At 34.5% G+C, this 19,141-nt stretch overlaps 1 protein-coding gene across 1 annotated transcript in view; it reads right to left on the bottom strand.

The window, feature by feature from the left end:
- The window catches only part of LMBRD2 (LMBR1 domain containing 2), a 48,993-nt gene that overhangs the window by 11,650 nt on the left and 18,202 nt on the right, over positions 1 to 19,141 (bottom strand). Inside the window, exons 7-15 of the mRNA XM_007461838.1 lie at positions 14,880 to 14,954; positions 12,078 to 12,191; positions 11,529 to 11,712; positions 8,101 to 8,282; positions 7,408 to 7,541; positions 5,905 to 6,010; positions 5,145 to 5,242; positions 2,188 to 2,291; positions 918 to 964 (exon numbers count right to left, since the gene is read on the bottom strand). Of these exons, the coding sequence (XP_007461900.1) occupies positions 918 to 964; positions 2,188 to 2,291; positions 5,145 to 5,242; positions 5,905 to 6,010; positions 7,408 to 7,541; positions 8,101 to 8,282; positions 11,529 to 11,712; positions 12,078 to 12,191; positions 14,880 to 14,954 (1,044 nt within the window). The remainder of the gene's footprint in view (positions 1 to 917; positions 965 to 2,187; positions 2,292 to 5,144; positions 5,243 to 5,904; positions 6,011 to 7,407; positions 7,542 to 8,100; positions 8,283 to 11,528; positions 11,713 to 12,077; positions 12,192 to 14,879; positions 14,955 to 19,141) is intronic.

A 19,141-nucleotide genomic window follows, 5' to 3' on the forward strand; every position in this document is an offset into this window, starting at 1 on the left:
CCTGAAAAGTCATTTCTGATAGCAAAATTACAGTTGTATACAAACATAATTATGTAATGACTCATGTGGCACTGTGTCTTAACTGCACTAAAACCTTATTAACTGGGATTCTACTCATTAAATTCGTAGAATTGAAAGGAACTTTAGAGGTCCTAATTAAGCCTCCCATGCAGTGCAGGGTTTCATTTTAAAATAACCATGCCAGATACCATTTGGCCCTCTTAGTAGAAGACATGGAAATTTCTATGTGTGATGATCCCACTGCAATTTTGGTAAACTTTGGAAGTTTTCACAAAGAGGTGAACTCTATTTCCAGTCACTCCTGCTCTTTTGTTCTAGTTATGCCTTCTGAAATAAAGACCAAGTCTCCCTTTACATAACATACACTAAAATACATGAAGACAACTATCATGTCGCCTGAGTCTTCACTTCTCTGGTAATGGACACACTCAGATGTTGAAAATTTGTGGTAACTGTGACTGGCTTTTTCTCATTTTTTGCCTTTTCAATTCTCTAGGAGATTAGTTTGCCTCAGGAAACGAAGGACTAAGGAAAAATTAAAGAAGAATAAAATTAATGTCATATTACAAAAAAAGCATAATTTTCAAGCAATCAAAATCACTTTAATAGCAAGATTGCATGAATTTATTCACTTATCCAATATTTACTGAGCACCTACTCTAGGCAAGAAACTGCTAGATGTTGGACATGAAGTAATTTATTACTAATGACTTTTTAGAACAGGTCTGACAGGACACCTACATGTACATCTGAAACTATTAAAACTGCTTTTCTGTAAAAGTATATCCTATGTCTTTTTCCCACTGTTTTTAGCCAATTATTCTAAATCAATAAGATTCTTATGATATTTTACATTAATTTTTAGGTTACAGAAATTTAGTAAGTACGGTACTTACTCTTCGTCGACTTTCACCTTCTTCTTGCCGTTGCCTTTTTCTCTTCTCTAGAGACAGAAAAGTGGTCTCAAATTTGGTATAACATGGTTTAATTAGATGTAGAGTAACTGAAGTAAAGGTATCAGGCTATGACCAATTTCCTTTAAATTACTACAAAGTCAAAGGTAATAGGTTATTGTTGGAAAGAACCGGAGAGGTCACCTAACTCCACAGAGAATACTTTCTCTACTTTTGTTGGAGATGGCCCTTTAGGCTCTGCCTAAATAGCTTTAGTGGGGAAGAACTTCCTCCCCATGGTGACTTGAAATTTGTTTCTCGGCAACTTCTCTTTTTCTTTATGTCTTGTCTTCTAAATTAAGTTCATACTTCTTTCTGCATAGGAGTCTTTTCCATTACTCCCTTCTGGCTATATACTCAGTGGTTCTTTTCCATAAGATATGCCCTACAGACTCATTCTGGCTGTCCTAGATTCCTTCTGACTTATCAGTCTTACTCTTGAAAATCTTACCCAGGACTGGATATGATACTCCAGATGAAGTCTAATTAATGCAAAAAGCAGCAGAACTATTCCATTAACTAGATACCACCTTCATATGAGAGCATGTGAAGGCTACGCTGGCTTATTTTAGAGCCACAATACATTTTTTTTGGCTTACCTTTAAATAAGATCACACAAAAACCCCAGACCCAAGTAGGGAGAATGTCTAAGAACCAATGTCCCAAAACTCAAGTTTTGTTTTTCTTTTTCCCCCTATTCTACCATCACTTGAACATCAGGAAATTTGATACACTCAGTTTTGAGATTAGATTCTAACAGAGTGCCATGTATTCTAACAGGTTGTTAATGATTACCACATTCTAAAAACCAGCCTTGGCTTGAATGATTTCCTATGCAGCATTAAACTAATGATGATTCTTTACCTTTTTTTCAATGATGATTCTTTAAATTAATGAGTTTTCCAACTGTATTTAACTTGGCAAATCTATTTCAAAGCAAACAGGAAAATGACTCCAACACCAAACAAGGGTGTTATTTAGTTGCAGACATATTAACTATTAAATCCTCTGCAGGATTTCTTAAAGACAGATGAAACAATCATTTATGTTTTTGAATTATTTTTGCTATGAAAGCTTTCTGTAGAATTTTAGCTAAAACATATTAATTTGTAATTTCTTAAGATAGATTAAAAATTTCAAATCATACAAACATTAATTTTGTATTCTCAGTCTTAGCACTTTCCCTTCATTCATTTTAAAAGAGAAATCTTACCTCGTCTGATTAATTCTTTTCCTTCATCAACTAAGTCTGATGTCATATCATTATCTCCCATGAACTGCTGGAAACCAAGTAGATTCAAACAACGAGTTCCCAAGCTAATAAAAGTCGATTTTCAAAAAGATAGGCATTATTTTACACCGTAAATGTTTAGATAATTGTTCTTTAGTATCTGCACCCCACAGAAGCCTATAGTTTATTACTAGTTATCATGTCAAGTTACCTAGAGCTACATTTGTCTTTCTTTCAGAAGTACTTATTTCCCTTTCTAAGAAGCTTATATGCCCAGTACTCCACTGACTAGGGTATGCACCAAAGCCATATTTCTTACAGACACAAATTAAGTTAGGCCATTAGCATACCTTCAGAAGATTATTATAGCAGGATGCTAAACAATGGCTATAATACAAAAGCAATTTATTCTTTTCTTATATTCAAATAGCAATTTTAATACTGAAAATACACATACACAACCCGTATTTACCAGTGCAGAATATTCTGGCTTATGCAAATTGATTTTCATGCTTTATTTTTTTTATCCTGAGAACTACTCAATTCTATTTAAATAGGTGTTACTATAAACTCAGAATTCATTACTATAGCTTATCTGGGGGTTATCATTTTATATCTTATTTACTGTTTACTTTAAACCTCACTGTTGTACAGGACAGAAGTACTCTGAAAATATGGCACGCAAGGAAGGAAGGAATAATATTTGTTAAACTCCTATTATGCATCAGACAATTTACAGATACTCTTATTTAATTCTTATTATAATTCTAAGAGATAAATAACACTTTACAGATAAGGAAACAGAGGTAACAAGGGGTTCAAAACCTTGCTAAAGATCAATTAATAAATTTTAGACCTGAGGATTTAAATCCAAGACAAAACAAAGACCAAGCTCTTTTTATTACCTTAGTTCTCAAACTTTTTCATGGATTTACTTTTTTTTTTTTCCTTTGAGGTAGAGAAGAATAGCTTTATTGCTTTGCCAGGCAAAGGGGGGCACAGCAGGCTAATGCCCTCAACACCATACATGGAGCAAGGGGGAGAGAGGAAGAAGGAGAAAGGGAGAAGTATGTGTGTGTGTATGTCAGGAGGAAGAGAAAACAGCGGAGCAATTTAAAAAAAGTGAAGATCTCCTATTTTACATTAGTGATGTGTAAAAATCTGGCTAATTCATAAATTATCTGCCTGTTTTAATATATAAGGAATGCTCTGTATGACTTAACGGTAAGTAAAACTGGGGTTTCAGGTAGATGGTCATGCTAATTCCGTGACCTTAAATATTCCCTTACCATCTTCATATTCTTGTGGGAATACTATACTCCAGGATGAGATCATTGCCTCTGGGAAGGTCTTAGCTTTGTCTAAAGTGTCGGGAAACAGCTTTATATTCTCTAGGCAGTTAAGTCTGAATATTAGCTCTGGGTATGGCTGTGTGCTAGTAATATGGGAATTAGACTAATTATGGCAGCATTTCAAAAGAAACTTGACCTATGAAGTCAAGTTACCATTGAAATGTCAGCAAGGCATTGCTTCACATACTCCTACAATAGAGTATTTTTATAATTTGAAAATTGAGGAATATGACCATTTTTTCTCTTAAAGACAAACGGGCACTCAAAATTTATGTTAATTAACTCTAAAACAACACTTTTAGGGAATTATTTTTAAGTTCAACAATTTTCCTTTTAGACATAGTTCCTTACATTTGTTTAAGATTTTATAGTTGACAAGGCACTATCCCACCCATCTATTCCTCGATCAGTATAACAATAAGATAAGAAGAGATGCTAATCTTACCAACATAACTACTAACATGAGAAGATATGATTTATACATCACAAGCTCTTAATGTTCCACTTGTAGTTTATAAACTGTTAAAATGAATAAGCATATAATAAAAATTTAATATTGGATATCCAAAGGATGATTGGTCTCTTCCTTTGATACATCATTTTCACAGTATAAACCTCTGTCTTTTCTACCTTATGGAAAAAAAATGAAAATATTAGATTTTTTTATCAGTTCAAATTAACCGTTTTATTTTAAATTATAATCCTTTAGTTCCTTTACTTATGAGAAGGTAAAATATATATGTTTTACAAAATTCAACAGAGAATTTATTTCAAACAAAACTTGTCTGTTTACTCAATATCCTAGTGTTAGAATATCAGTACAATAATGTACATTATTTACAATAACTATATAATGGTACTGAAAGATTTAAATGAAAAGTGGTTGGATGAAAATTATTATCAATAAAATTTTTTTTTTAAGTGGCGTTTTTGGTGTGTCATGGAGCGCTTAAGCAGTGAAGAGGGTAGGCAGAGTACAGGATGTGGGCACCTAACACGTGGAAGTAGGGAAGACATGGGGCTAGAAGCCAAGCACACCTGTCTTTTAACTCCTTTTGAGTCTGATCTCTGCCAAGGTTCTACTACTTTTTCTGATCCTATAAAAAGAGCAGCCCATGTACTTTCCTGCCTTACATGTACTGTCTGATTTCAACTGTTCCTCACCTGACCCTTTGCTCTGGCTATGATCTGAAATATCTAGAAACCCAAAAATGATTGTGGGGAAAGCCCTAAGACTAATATATGTTTCTGGATACAAGCTGGGTATGGGGGTGCTTTATAAGCTACACTGGCTGCCAGTATCACAGGCCAGGACTCAGAGTTAACATTCTGTAATTAATCCTATTACTCTGTAGACTAAATATGTGTAACAGAATAACTCTCTCTCTCTTCTTGAAAATGTCTTTGGAGGGAGAACCTGACCCAGTCACTCAAGCGACCCCTTTAAACTATGCCCAGCACCCACAAAGTCACAATAAACCAAACAACCAGAACCCAATCAGTGAATATTTAAAAGAGCTTTAAGGAGAAAAGTTATCCAGATCAGGCTAAGCATATGTGGAAAATAAGCAATGTTAAGTTTCTTACCTAAAATAAGTAGCAATGCAGAGAATTACCACCAACATAGGATAATATATATAGAACCCATCTGCAATAAAGGATAAAACTTTCATGGAACCCATAATCTGAGGAGCAAGAAAAAATTAAATCAGTACAGTTCTGTATCTTTCATTCTTTTTCATCATTAGAAAATTCACCCGTAACCATTTATATCAATTAATTTGGAGTTTTCAAAAAAGTAGAAATGAAGCACTAAATAGACTGATTTTTAAGTTCTCATCACAAGAGGAAAGAAATTGTAACTGTTAGATGATGAATGTTAACTAAACTTATTGTGATAATTATTTCACAATATATACATATACCAATTATGTTGTACACCATAAACTAATACAATGTTATATGTCTATTATATCTTAATTTGCTTATTTATTAAGATTTTTCTCCCCCAAATATTAATATTTTATAAATACTACTGAAACTCATCAAACACATTAAGACCATAAACATAAAGGTTAATATTATTATAGGTCAGGTCTATTGATATTGCTCAGCTGGACAACCTATATGAACCAAAAATTAATTTTTTATAATAAGATATAGCAATATCACTTTTATTCAGTCATTAGTAATTACATATACAATCTGTAAAAGAAAGTTTTAGTAATTTTTAAAAAGATCCTAATAATGCAACAGAACTTTTCCGCCAGCAGTAAAAAGAAATTTCACAATAATAGCACCCTATATAGATAATGAATCTAAAGAACTCTTTTTTGACAATACTTACAGATGTATAAGCAGTTGGCTGTGTATTCTGGTGAGAGATGGATGAATCCATATGGGTCAAACCCAAGAAATTAAGACATAAAGGAGGAGTCAAACGGCAAAATAACCTGCAGTAAGCATTAATAAACACAATATATAAAAAATAAAGCAGCAAGATATATTATATAGTATGTTGAAATACATTAAGAACATTTCAGATCATTGTAACTATTATTCTCATCCATTTGTATTTTTAATTCTTAATACAAACTGCCCTTACTTTTGAGACATTCTGAAAATCCTATTAGTCACATCTTCCTTAAAAACATCAACACCTACAAGGCAAAACCCCAGCCTCAGGTTATCTCCTTCGGTGGTGTTTGCCACTGCTTTATCCCAAGAATTTGTAGAGTGCCTCTGTATGTGCCTCTTCCACGCCTACCATCTGTGTAATCTAAATCTGTCTCAATAGCATGACGAGGACAGTAACACCCTCAAGGTGAACTGTACTCAGTATGTAAAAGATCTGAAGTTTTATCAAAGTATGTCAACTCTGACAACTACAGGTATAAATAATTGTTGGAGCTCAGTTTTGACCAGATAAAAAGAGAACCTTACAGAACTACAGAGTTGGAGAGTAGAAGAAGACAAAAATGAAGAGAGGGTGTGAACACAAAGAGGTCATATGAGTTCTTTTGTGGTGATAGAATAGTTCTGTACCTTGATTGTGGTGGTGGTTACGGGAATCTACATACATACACACACACACACACACACACACACACACACACATGAATAAAGGACAAAAAATACTGAAAATTAATAAGGTCTGTGGTCTAGTTAACAGTAGTGTGTGTTTGAACAACAGCAATATAAAATGTCTCCACTGGGGGAAGCTGGGGGAAGGTTACTAGGACTCTTTGTATTATATTTGCAACTCCCTTTGAGTCTATAATTATTTGGGAAAAAAAGGTAAAAAAAAGTCTTAGAGATGCCTCAGATATTGATTCCTCTTGAAGTTCCCAAAGTCCAGCCCTAAAAACCTAATATAACTAAGTTAACAATACGGACAAATAGTAGATTGTACAACCTAGCCCAAGCTGGAACCATCTCTCTAAACTTCTACTAAATCTGTCAGCAAGAACTATTCTTTTGGTGTTCTTGGTCCTCCACAATTCAGTTTGAGGCCACTGAACCTCAGAACACTTTCTAGGTCTGACTTAGTCTGTAAACTCTCAAATGTTCTTCTTATTACTAACCTATTTATTGACCCTCTAATTGGTAAATCCAGGCTCACTATGTTTTTCTTTTCCTTCCTAATCTAGCATACCCATTTTAACCCTAAACTTCAAGGAGGATTTAGCTAGCAATCAACAAGCACCTAATTAATACTTAAACCTAATCAATTAGCTCATAGAAATACAGGTGTTAGTGTAGACCCATAAACAAAAAGAAATAAAAGAGAGATCCATAAGAATACATGTAGTGGAGACATTTCCCTTGTTTCTACACACAATCTACTTACATGCCACTGAAAAGAAGGCTGTAAGCATCAGTCTGGTGATGTGAAGCCAGGTAATAATAGTTAAATACACGAATCCTGAACACAGTAGAATAAACACAGATACTGAGGAAGAAGATGGAGAGGAAGCAAGCAATCTAAGAAAACAAAGAACCCAGTTTCAGACTAACAGACTTCAATACTTATATACTATCACAAGCATTATCTTTGAATTCCAGCTAACATTTATTGACATTCTAAAATTTATACACAGTAACAGTAAAAATTTTTAACTGCCTAATTTCATTTTTTCATAAAATGAAATTATGAAAAAAAATCTACATCTTAATCAGTCCCACATCCTATCCATAAGTTTCAAAGCTACCTCCTGAAGTGAGCCTGTTCTCCCATTCCCTTGGCAACTCTTCATGTGAAGACTATAAGTTATGTAGCTTCACTGGCATAAAGAGGATCAAAGCATTCTCAAAGAAGTACTTTGCACTATTTTGCCTGTTTTCATCTCTCCTCAAATACAGTTCTTAGTTTTTATATTCTGGGTAAAATGATGAAGCTCATTTTTGGAAGTGTGAATAATAACACTGTGGGAAACTTCACTGCTTTCATTATTACTAGAAGAAATATATGGAGAAAAGATACAACAATTAAGGATTATACTATGGCTGACATTTTTTTACGACCCATATAAAATAAACTGACCTCGATATAAATATAATTGTATGTTTTTTCGGCCAGCTGTATGAAGACTGCAAAGAGGGATAAGACAGGTGTAGTGCTAAAGAATGTGCACTCTGACCACACAACAATCACGGAGAAGATGGACAACACCACAGCAAGTACCCTATAAAACCACGGTCGCAAAAGACATTCCCAGTACCACTCTGGAAGATAAAAGAAAAAACTGATTAGGAAAATCATAAAGGAGTAAGCGTATTTATAGTGTTTCAAAATACCTCCAATACAAGATACGTAATTGCAAAGAGAAAAACAGTGGTCGAACCAGGCAGACACCATCCTAAGCAAATGATCAGCAGTAATGGGACAAACTGATATTATGTGCCTCATGCTCTGATAAGAACACATCATTGCTGAGGTATTCCTGCCAAAAATGCAGAACCTGCATCTGATTATGAGGAAATATCAAACTCAAATTCAGGGACATTCAATAAAAAACTGACCTGCACGCTCCAAAACATTAATGTCATAAAATAATAACAGAGACACAGAAATCGTTCCAGATTAAAGGAGACTAAGGAGACATGACAACTGAATGCAATGCACGATCTGGGATTATTTTACAAAGAATATTATTGAGACAATTAGCAAAATCTGAACAAGGTCTGTAGATAACTGTACTGTATCAATGCTAATTTCTTTATTTTGATCACATTGTACTTGGTTATGTACAAAAACGTCTTTATTCTTAGAAAATACACACTGAAACATTGAGAGGTAAAGAGGTTATCATGTCTGGATCTAACTCTGAAAAGATAAAGGAAAAATATGTATACAGAGAGAAAAAGATAAAGCAAATGAATAAGGTAAAATGTTTTAACATTTAAAGAATCTGGGTGAAGGGCATATGGGAATTCTTTGTATTATTCTGGCAACTTTTTGTTAAGTCTGACTTTAGGCAAAAAAAAAAAAAAAAAAAAAAGTAAAAAAAAAAAGTAAAATGTTTTAACATTTAAAGAATCTGGGTGAAGGGCATATGGGAATTCTTTGTATTATTCTGGCAACTTTTTGTTAAGTCTGACTTTAGGAAAAAAAAAAAAAAAAAAAAAAGTTAAAGAAAAAAAGAAGAAAACTCACAAAATTGAAAAGGTTATACTTCATTCATTGAAGAGTTGAGCTCCTGGCTCACTCTACATCTTTTCAACCCTACTCACAGGATAGCGCCTGGTGATTTCAATATCCACACAGGTGATCCTCCCTTCAATACCCTGGTCTTTCACTTCCTTGACCTACTCTCACCCAGTGAGTCTGTCCTCCAACTTACCTCAACTACTCATCCTTTAAGTCTTTTGTGACCAATAACTCCAACCCTTACAATCTCATTAAAGAATAGGATCCCTGTCCCCTGGCAACACCTTCATCTACTATTCCAGCTCCACTGACTGACTTTCCCCTGACCGATGGTCCATATATTCTACTACCTTTTTCTTGCCACTTAACCTGATGTCCTTATTACTTTCTTTACCCAGCTCAGATTCCATAGTCTTTGTGGATAATCACTCTCCAATATCCCAATTCCCCTGGCCTCTCTTGCTTCCCTGTACTTGCTAAGCTAAACCACGCTCTGGTTAGATTCAACTCCTTGGCTACCCTGAGCCTGCACCCATGGAACTGCACATTGCAAGAGTAAGACACACAACTCTTCTGACTCATCTCACTTTAAATTCTTAATCAATAGCTTCAAGTGGACCCTGAGCACTGCTTGGCTAGAGTACTATAATTCACCAATCTTCTCCCATGCCTACTCTCCCTAAGCAACTATTTTGTGCCTTCTTTCCTCAAATTTCCAAAATCTCTTGCCCTATAATTACTCTCAGCATTTCACTGAGAAAACAGAAGCTGGAAGAACAGAACTTCCCCAAGTGCCCGCCTCGACATCTTTTCACACCTGCTCAAGTATATTTGTGCTTTACCTCTTAAACTAAGGCCTTTCTCCTCACTATTCACTATTTCCCTTTTCATCTCGCCTGTAAATGTACATTGTCCCAGCCATTCTCTTCTGTCTCAACATATTTCCTCGAAGGTGTCATTTGCAAATTACATGCAATAATTTCTCTTGACCCTACCACTCTCCTTCAGCTACTCCCTCTTTATTCCCTTTTATAAAGAAAACATTTTGGGAGTTTTCTATTGTGTCTCTAACTGCTTTCCCTCGTTTTTCTTTCAAATTTCGATCACGCTTTTTTACCCTTCCCCCCACTTCATTTCCCTGAAATCCCATCGTCAACTCTTAATACTCATAATAATCTACCTATCTGAAACATTTGAAAAGGTACTTTATACAACCTTTTTCTCAAAACATTTCACTCTCCTGGTTTTCCTCCTATCTCACTGGCCATTCTTTTTCTAGTCTTTTCTGTTGGTTCCTCCGCATCAACTTGATGTCTAAATTGGCAGTACCTCAGGCTTGGTCCTCAGATTTTCTCTCTTCTCTATCCCATCACCTCTTCATTGACTTTATCCTAATCCATGGCCCACCTACACATTAATGACACCCTAATTTATATTTGCAGAGCAGATTTCTTCCTTGAACTCCAATATCTACAGCCAACTACCTATTCAGCATCCTGTTCATATCTTTATGTATATATTGCCTGTTTTTCTCACTCTGCAAGGGCAGGAATTTTTGTCTTTTTTGTTCACTGATATATACCAAGCACCCAACAATTCATAGCATATATAGGCTCAAATATTTGTTGAATGAATGAAAACAAGTATCACATCATTTCTTTATTTCATTAAAAAAAAAGATCTTCATTGAGACATTTGTTATGGCCATTACGTTTTCATACTCAAGACCAAACATGTAAAATAAAATCAAGTGAACTTAACAGTTTATTTGAATAAATAAGGTAAACAGAAGTTCTAATACTGTGACACTTTGATATTTTCATTAAGTTCTTCATACTAAATTTGATAACATTTGAAGAAAGTGTCATAAATAATCATAAAGGAGAATAAAATAATTATATGACTATTGAATGTAGGTTTTGTATATAGACATAAATGTTAAGTAATCAAAGGGGACATCTTAGGGGAACATTTTAGTAGTATGTCAAGACTAAAGAAGAGATCCATGCTTGTGATATAAAACTGCTTAAAATTCTAATTGTTTTAAGTATATATTATGTATACAAGATATGCTTGATGTATTGCATATATTTTTGCATAGAATTTTGGTTATCTGTGAAGAAAGAGTGGAAGCCAGTAGTTTATATGTTATATGACAAGTAAAATAGTTTTTTGGGGGAGGTTTATCAAATACATAGTATTACCATATGGCATAAGTCAAATAACACAATTATAATTTAACTTTGCATTGGTGAAAATATACACTTTTCATCAGAAAAATTATCAGCATTAAACTTTGAAATGTACATCAAATTACATACCAACTGTAGGATTATAAAAATATTGAATAAATCTATTTTCTGGCTCCGGCGATTGAAAGGTATGAACAAACTGACAAGTAGCACTAGTTTCATTTTTTGCTACATCTTCTAGATAAAATGCTTGTTCCAAAAGAATCTGCCATTGTACTTGAGTTCGACGGTGTCTCTGAACTGAATAAATCACCTAACAAAGAGAGCAGGGGTATAACTGTCAGTGTTCTGATCCAACAGTGACTGAACTCCCCACTAAGGAGCATGTTTTCGTTGTCACAACAATAGGAAAGGGGTCGTGGCATTTACTGGGTGGAGTCAAGGATGTTAATATTCTATAACACATATAACACTTATGCTTAGTGAATAGTTCTCCCTCCCCAAATGCCAACAGAAACCATGTCGAGAAAAACAAAGTTAAAACACTTCAAAGAATAATAATAAGGACAGGATCAAAGGAAGTTTCTGATACACATTCACTCAAACTTCCTTTTTTGTGGGCAGTAATTACAAATCTAACTAAAATCATCAGAAGGTAAAAAGGCTATATAAAGTTACCTGTTTATGTAGTTTTACCAGACTCTTTTCACTTGGATAGGTATTATGCTTTTCATCAAAATCTTCATAATCATCCATGTTCCTACCCATTTTTTCCTGATACTCTATAGGGCACTAAAAGGAACGAGTAGATTTTTAGAAATTTTATTTGCAAAAAAGATAAAAATTTTATTTTTATTAAAAATCTTTCATTCTTGAGCATATCTAATTTTCTTGCAAACATCTTCCAGATTTGAAGTCGTCTATGCCACTATTAGTCATTTATTACCTCTATGAACTTGGGCAAGTTGGTTAACCTCCCTGAATAGATCTCAAAATGTAGCAAATATAAGAGAAATAATTAGAGAATTGATTCTCATGACTATCATCTTAACCAAAAGGAGCACTAGCTAATAATTAGTATAACAGATTTAAAATATAGGAAAAGAACTGGACAGCCATATGCAAAAAAAGGAAACTAGACCATTATTGCATACCATACATAAAAATCAACTCAAAATGGATTAAAGACTTGACTGTAAGACATGAAACCATAAAAATCCCAGAAGAAAATATAGGCAGGATGCTCTCTGACACTGGTCTTAGCAATATCTTTCTAGATATGTCTCCTCAGGCAAGGGAAGCAAAAGCAAAAATAGACAAATGTGATTATATCAAACTAAAAAGCTTCTGCACAGCAAAGGAAACCATCAATAAAATGAAAAGACAACCTACCAAATGAGAGAATATATTTACAAATGATATATCCAATAGGAGGTTAACATCCAAAATATATAAAGAACTCATACAACTCAACAATGAACAAACAACTTGATTGAAAAATGGGCAGAGGAACCGAACAGATATTTTCCAAAGAAGACATACAGGTGGCCAACAAGTGCATGAAAAGATGTTCAACATCACTAATTATTCAAGAAATGCAAATCAAAACCACAATGAGATTATCACCTCATACCTGTCAGAATGGCTATTATCAAAACAAGAAATAACAAGTGTTGGTGAAGATGTGGAGAACACAGAACCCTCATACACTGTTGGTGGGAGTGTAAATTTGTGCAGCCGCTATGGAAAACAGTATGGAGAGTCCTCAAAAAATTAAGACTACAGGGCTTCCCTGGTGGCGCAGTGGTTGAGAGTCCGCCTGCCAATGCAGGGGACATGGGTTTGTGCCCTGGTCCGGGAAGATCCCACATGCCGTGGAGTGGCTGGGTCCGTGAGCCATGGCTGCTGAGCCTGCACATCCGGAGCCTGTGCTCCACAATGGGAGAGGCCACAACAGTGAGAGGCCCGCGTACCGCAAAAAAAAACAAAAAAAGTTAAGACTACAACTACTGTATGATCTAGCTATCCCGCCTCTGGGAATTTATCCAAAGAATATGAAAATACTAATCCTAAAGGATATCTGCACCCCCATGTTCACTGCAGCATTATTTACAATAGCCAATATAAAGACACAATCTAAGTGCCCATCAGTGAATGAATGGATAAAGAAGATGTGATACACACACACACACACACACACACACACACACATATACATACATACATATAGGGGAATACTACTCAGCCATTAAGAAAAAGATAAAATCTTGCCATCTGTAACAACATGGATGGACCTTGAGGGTATTATGCTAAGTGAAATAAGTCAGATAAAGACAAATACCATAGGATTCAACTCATATGGAGAATATAAAAAGCTGATAAACAAAAAGAAAATAAATGAGTAAACCAAACCAAATAAAAACAAACATGTAGATACAGAGAACAGAGTAGTAGTGGGGGTTAGGGTGAAATGGGTAAAGGGGATCCACTGTGTGGTGACTGATGGAAAACAAATTTTTGGTGATAAGGATGGTACAGGGTATCTAGAAGTAGAAATATAGTGTTGCACACACAAAACTCATATAATGTTATAAATCAATGTTACCTCGATAAAAAAATAAAGGCTTACATGCAAGTCTTTAAAAATAAAGTAAACTAAATACAAGAAAAGGAATAGTTCAGTGGCTCTGTGGTTGCAGAGAAGACAATTGGGGAACTCATTTCTGGAATAATCATTTTCGGAAGTATATGAATACCTCTAATTCAATACTAATGCATCAAAACCTTGATTGTATGGTTTCTTATTAAATATCTGTATTAAATATCTCATAATGTCATTTATTTTATGAAATATATTGTAAAATACCATGTACAAAGCTGATTAAATGTGATTATTGAGGACCTAATTTATTTTCTTATAGGAAATATGCTTTTAGTGACCACATTTCATGATACTTTTTTTTTTTTTCCCGGAACGCGGGCCTCTCACCGTTGTGGCCTCTCCCGTTGTGGAGCACAGGCTCCGGATGCACAGGCTCTGAGGCCATGGCTCACGGGCCCAGCCGCTCTGTGGCATGTGGGATCTTCCCGGACCGGGGCATGAACCCGTGTCCCCTGCATCGGCAGGCGGACTCTCAACCACTGCACCACCAGGGAAGCCCTTAATGACACTTTTACAACCTATAAAGGTCCATCTCCATGACTGTGTCACGGCAATCATTTTACATTATTTAACATAACCTCTATAGCCACATTTCAATGGAAAATACTGCCAATAAATAATGTTAAACCTATAGTAACAAAAGAACAAATTCTATGTAGAAATTACTATGGGTTTATGGTTAATATTGTCATGAAAATGGAAAGGAGTTGGAAGACTTCAATCATAGGCTGTTGGCATACTTTTCTGATGCTTTTATTATAATATAGTATGTAAATTTACATTTCAAAAGAAAATAGATGAGAATATTATTTAATTACCTTTTTAAGTATTGTGTCAACACATTTTCTCAGTGGGTGGTTATACTTGATGCTCTCATTCACTTTACGAACTTCCTATGAAAACAGTAAGAGAAATAAAAATATTTCTGTAGATTAGATGTTTCAAATCAGGATGCTCTAGGTACTATATATATTCTCACAAGTTTGGTTCCAACCCAAATTACTCAGCATATAATAAAATTCTGTTCTCTGAATAAAAACTCTTAAGAACACAAATAAAAACACAAAATTATAGAACAGCTATACCTATACCCTCACACTTTTTATAACTTTCTAGATTTACTGCCTTACCATTTGCTTACTTGGTACACAGAGATGAATAAACATTATAAAAAGTCATGAAGGATCAGGCAAACTGAGATTCTAAAAGAACAGGACTGCGTTTCTCTATCTTGCTCCTCAAGCTCAATTATCTCATTACCTAAAATACAGCAGAGAAACCAGAGGAAGCAGAACAGGCTAAAAATGTCACAAAGCACCTGCTCCCTTCCAATGAGAGAGTACTTTACAGCAGTCACAACTAATGATTCATTCCACATTTTTAAAATTAAGAGTTCGCTATGTGCCAGCACTGTGCTAGGTGTAAGGTCACCACGATCCATACTGGAGGGTGGAGTGGGAAGACATGGCGTTATAAGTCTTTCACTAAGATTGCAGTGTGGTGATGATGAGATAATTAAATCAACAATTTAATGCATATGAAAGAAATAAAGGGGTTAGAGAAGGGAATCTTTAGAATCAGCAGTTCTAAAATAATCACGATATTCTATAATATAAATGAAATTTTTGAGAAGTTGGAACCACTGTTCTAGGAAGAAGAAACAGCATGTTCAAAGGCTGGGAGGCAAGAGTGAACCAACCAGGATATTAAAAATAACATTCTGATTATAGGGTAGAGGATGGCCTTAAGAGATGTAAAACTGGGGGGCAGGGAAACCATAGGGCATATAGAAAAAGTTGTGAAAAAATATAACGTATATGGAAAAAAAATCACTATCCTTAATATACGGAGAGCTCTTAAAAATCAAAAGAAAAATGGGAAGATACAGAAGAAATGCAATTGGCCAATAAATATCTGAAAAGATGTTCAATCCCACTAAAAAAACTACAACTTTTTAAAATGAGGACAGTTTTCTTGTAATATTATAAGAAACTGCTCTTATATAATGAGGTAAGATTGCGAGGGAAAAGGCCTCCCTATACACAGTAAAATGTGATATAACCTATTTGGAAGATAATTTAGCAATATCCATCAAAATTTAAAATATGCAGACCCCATGAATAATCTGTACCAACAGACACTGCTCCTGTCAAAGAGCTTAGCTTAGTGAAGAAAACAGACATTATTCAAATAGAAATGGTGTGAAAACTGCTGTATAATCTAGTGTGGAAGACATTACTTAAACTGAGATAAAAAGCTAAACTGAGGATAGGAGTCAGCTGATCAAAGGGAGGAGCAAGAATATTCCAGACAGAGGGACCAAGGCCTCCAAGCAGAAGTGAACAAGGAGTTTCAGGAAAAGAAAGTCCAGTGACTAACGGGAAAGGACAGCAAGGGTCTGCGCTGTGCTTGATCAGGCTGTAGAGTAAGAGCAAAGTATTCCAGAAGGCCTTAATAACATTTCATTTTGAGGTCAATGAGTAAGGCCTAAAAACGGAATGACAGGACTTGGGTTTTTAAAAGGTGCTTGAAGCATCACTACATTACACTCTTCCATTTCTAAGCTACCTTAAAGTTTTGTTGACTAGTTAGCGTAACTCTGAATACAAACTATACAGTCTGATTATATATTATATATGAAAATCATATTTTTCCTCTAAATTCTTTAGCATATTAAACAAAAGCAAGCACTGAAACATTGATATTTGCTATATCTTATAAATTTAAGTTTCCTTCAAGGTTCATAATTTCTATAAAGTGTGGAATGTATTTGAATAATAGCTTATTTTCTTCATATCAAATAACATAACTTTGAACTCTGTCATTATTGTGCCCAATCAATTCTTTCCCAGACAAAATATATCAAGTCAGACTAAAAGGCAATTTTCAGTGAAATAAGAAGCAATTTGTCCCTCTCCAAATCCTCTACCTTGAAAAACGACAGCAGGTAGAGGTGACCTCTGGCCATCTAGCAAAAATTCCTTTTGAATGGTTTGACATGGCTTATAAGTTTTATTAATGCTTCAAAGAAAAGTAACAGACACACAGATGTACACATTCACTCCATAGAAAACATATCATAACACAGATGTATACATTCACTCCATAGAAAACATATCATAAAACACTAAACTGGTTTTTATAAAACTCCATTTGGAAGATTTTATGGATAGATGAAAAATATAATTAGTAATTACCAGAAGAAAAAAAAAAAGGTGATTGTGATCTCTTACAAGATGTATTCAAAACCAGTGGATTTTAAAAGTTTTCTCTCAAACTAAGTTATCAGTATTCTTGTCCATGCTTTATTCTGCACACCTCCATCAGATTGATTACCCTAAACCACATACAGGATCATGTCTCTTCCCTGCATGCAAGGTGTCAATGATTCCTCACTGATTTCAAAATACACTGAACTTTTGAGTCCGACATTCAAGGCCGTGCTATCTGGCTATCTATCTTTCAAACCTTGTAAACTTTATCTTTTATCTTATGCATAAATTTGGTTTTAAAACCTCCTGATACCTGACCAGAATGCTGTCAGCTATGAAAATTCTACCCATTCTTCAAGGCCCAGGTCATATTTCACTTCCTCCATTTCACCTCTTCCTCTAAGCGAAATTTCTCTACACTAGAGCATGTATCATTTACAGTGCATTTATCATATACTGTGAGGGACTGTACAATTTTCTACTCTAGACCGTTAGTATCCTAATGGCCAGTTCCACATAGCACTTAACATGGCAGGAAGACACTAGGTATTTAAAAAATGATGAAAAAAATTTCTCCGCAAGTTTATAAATTTTCAGACATTCAGAAAAACAGGAAGGATCCCAAATTCCCTTTAAACAGATGGACAAAGAAATTCATACCTGCTAAATCATGCATTTTTTGAGGGGGCAAAAAAGGGCTAGAGTTCTCCTGCTATGTAAGTGGACTTCCTGCTATTTTCAAAAGATCCATTAAGAAAAGAGTGGTTTCTTACCATATAAAAATGGATCAAATTAACATTTTGTACACCTTAAATTTACACAATGTTTTACGTCAGATATATTCAATAAAAAGAGTGGTTTCTTATTTACATGGAAAAATTTCTCTTATCTAAAATTTTTTAAATCCCTCACACCTTAAACCTACACTAAAATAGCAAAGAAGGCATCAATTCCAATCCTTAATTTTCCACATCCTATTTCTAAGTAGAGGACTCCCATTTAACAACAACAACAACAAAATCTATCTTTATTCAGTCACTGAAGATTCCTCCTAGCAAAATCCAGATCTAAAATAAACTGCATTTAATTTATACTTGGTCAAGGAAGTTTGAATGAACTGGTGAAATCCATATTCCTTAAATCTGAAACAACTGAATTTAATACCAACTTTTGAGGGGAACATTATCAAATTTAAATGATCTTTTAATTATTTTATTATCAAATATAAATTTTCAAATTTTTTTTCAAAATTCAAAATTTCAAATATATCAAATATAAAAAATACCAAATATAAATTAACTTCCTTTGAAAATTGTAATAATACCCATCACATGCCTAAGGAAATGTAATAGAGTATTATTTATAGGAGATTTACTCCTATATTTTGAATCAATGTCTTCTGCTACAGTTCTTAACATTTTATAAATAAATGCGAGAAGTCAACATAAAAATTTTCAACCACAATTAAAGAATCAGTATTCATTCTTTTGTTCATTTATTCATTCACTTAAAAATGGCTGCTGAGTATCTAAGAATCTGGAGGACCAAAGAAGGTGTTTCGGGTTGAACTGTGTTCCCCCCAAAATCATATGTTGATGTCTCAAGCCCCAGTACCTTAGAATGTAATCTTGTCTGGGAATAGGGTTGTTGCAGATATAATTGGTTAAATTATGATAAGGTCATACTGGAATGGGGTGGGCCCATAATCTGTCTGGTGTCCTTATAAAGAGAGGAAATTTGGACACAGGCACACAGGGAGAATATCATGTGACTATGAAGACAGAGATCTATAATACAAGCCAAGGAACACCGAAGACTGTCAGTTAACTACCAGAAGATAGAAGAGAGGTATGGTACAAATTTCCCTA

The sequence above is a fragment of the Lipotes vexillifer genome, unplaced genomic scaffold, assembly GCF_000442215.2.
Source record: "Lipotes vexillifer unplaced genomic scaffold, Lipotes_vexillifer_v1.1 scaffold715, whole genome shotgun sequence".
Lineage (NCBI taxonomy): Eukaryota > Metazoa > Chordata > Mammalia > Artiodactyla > Lipotidae > Lipotes > Lipotes vexillifer.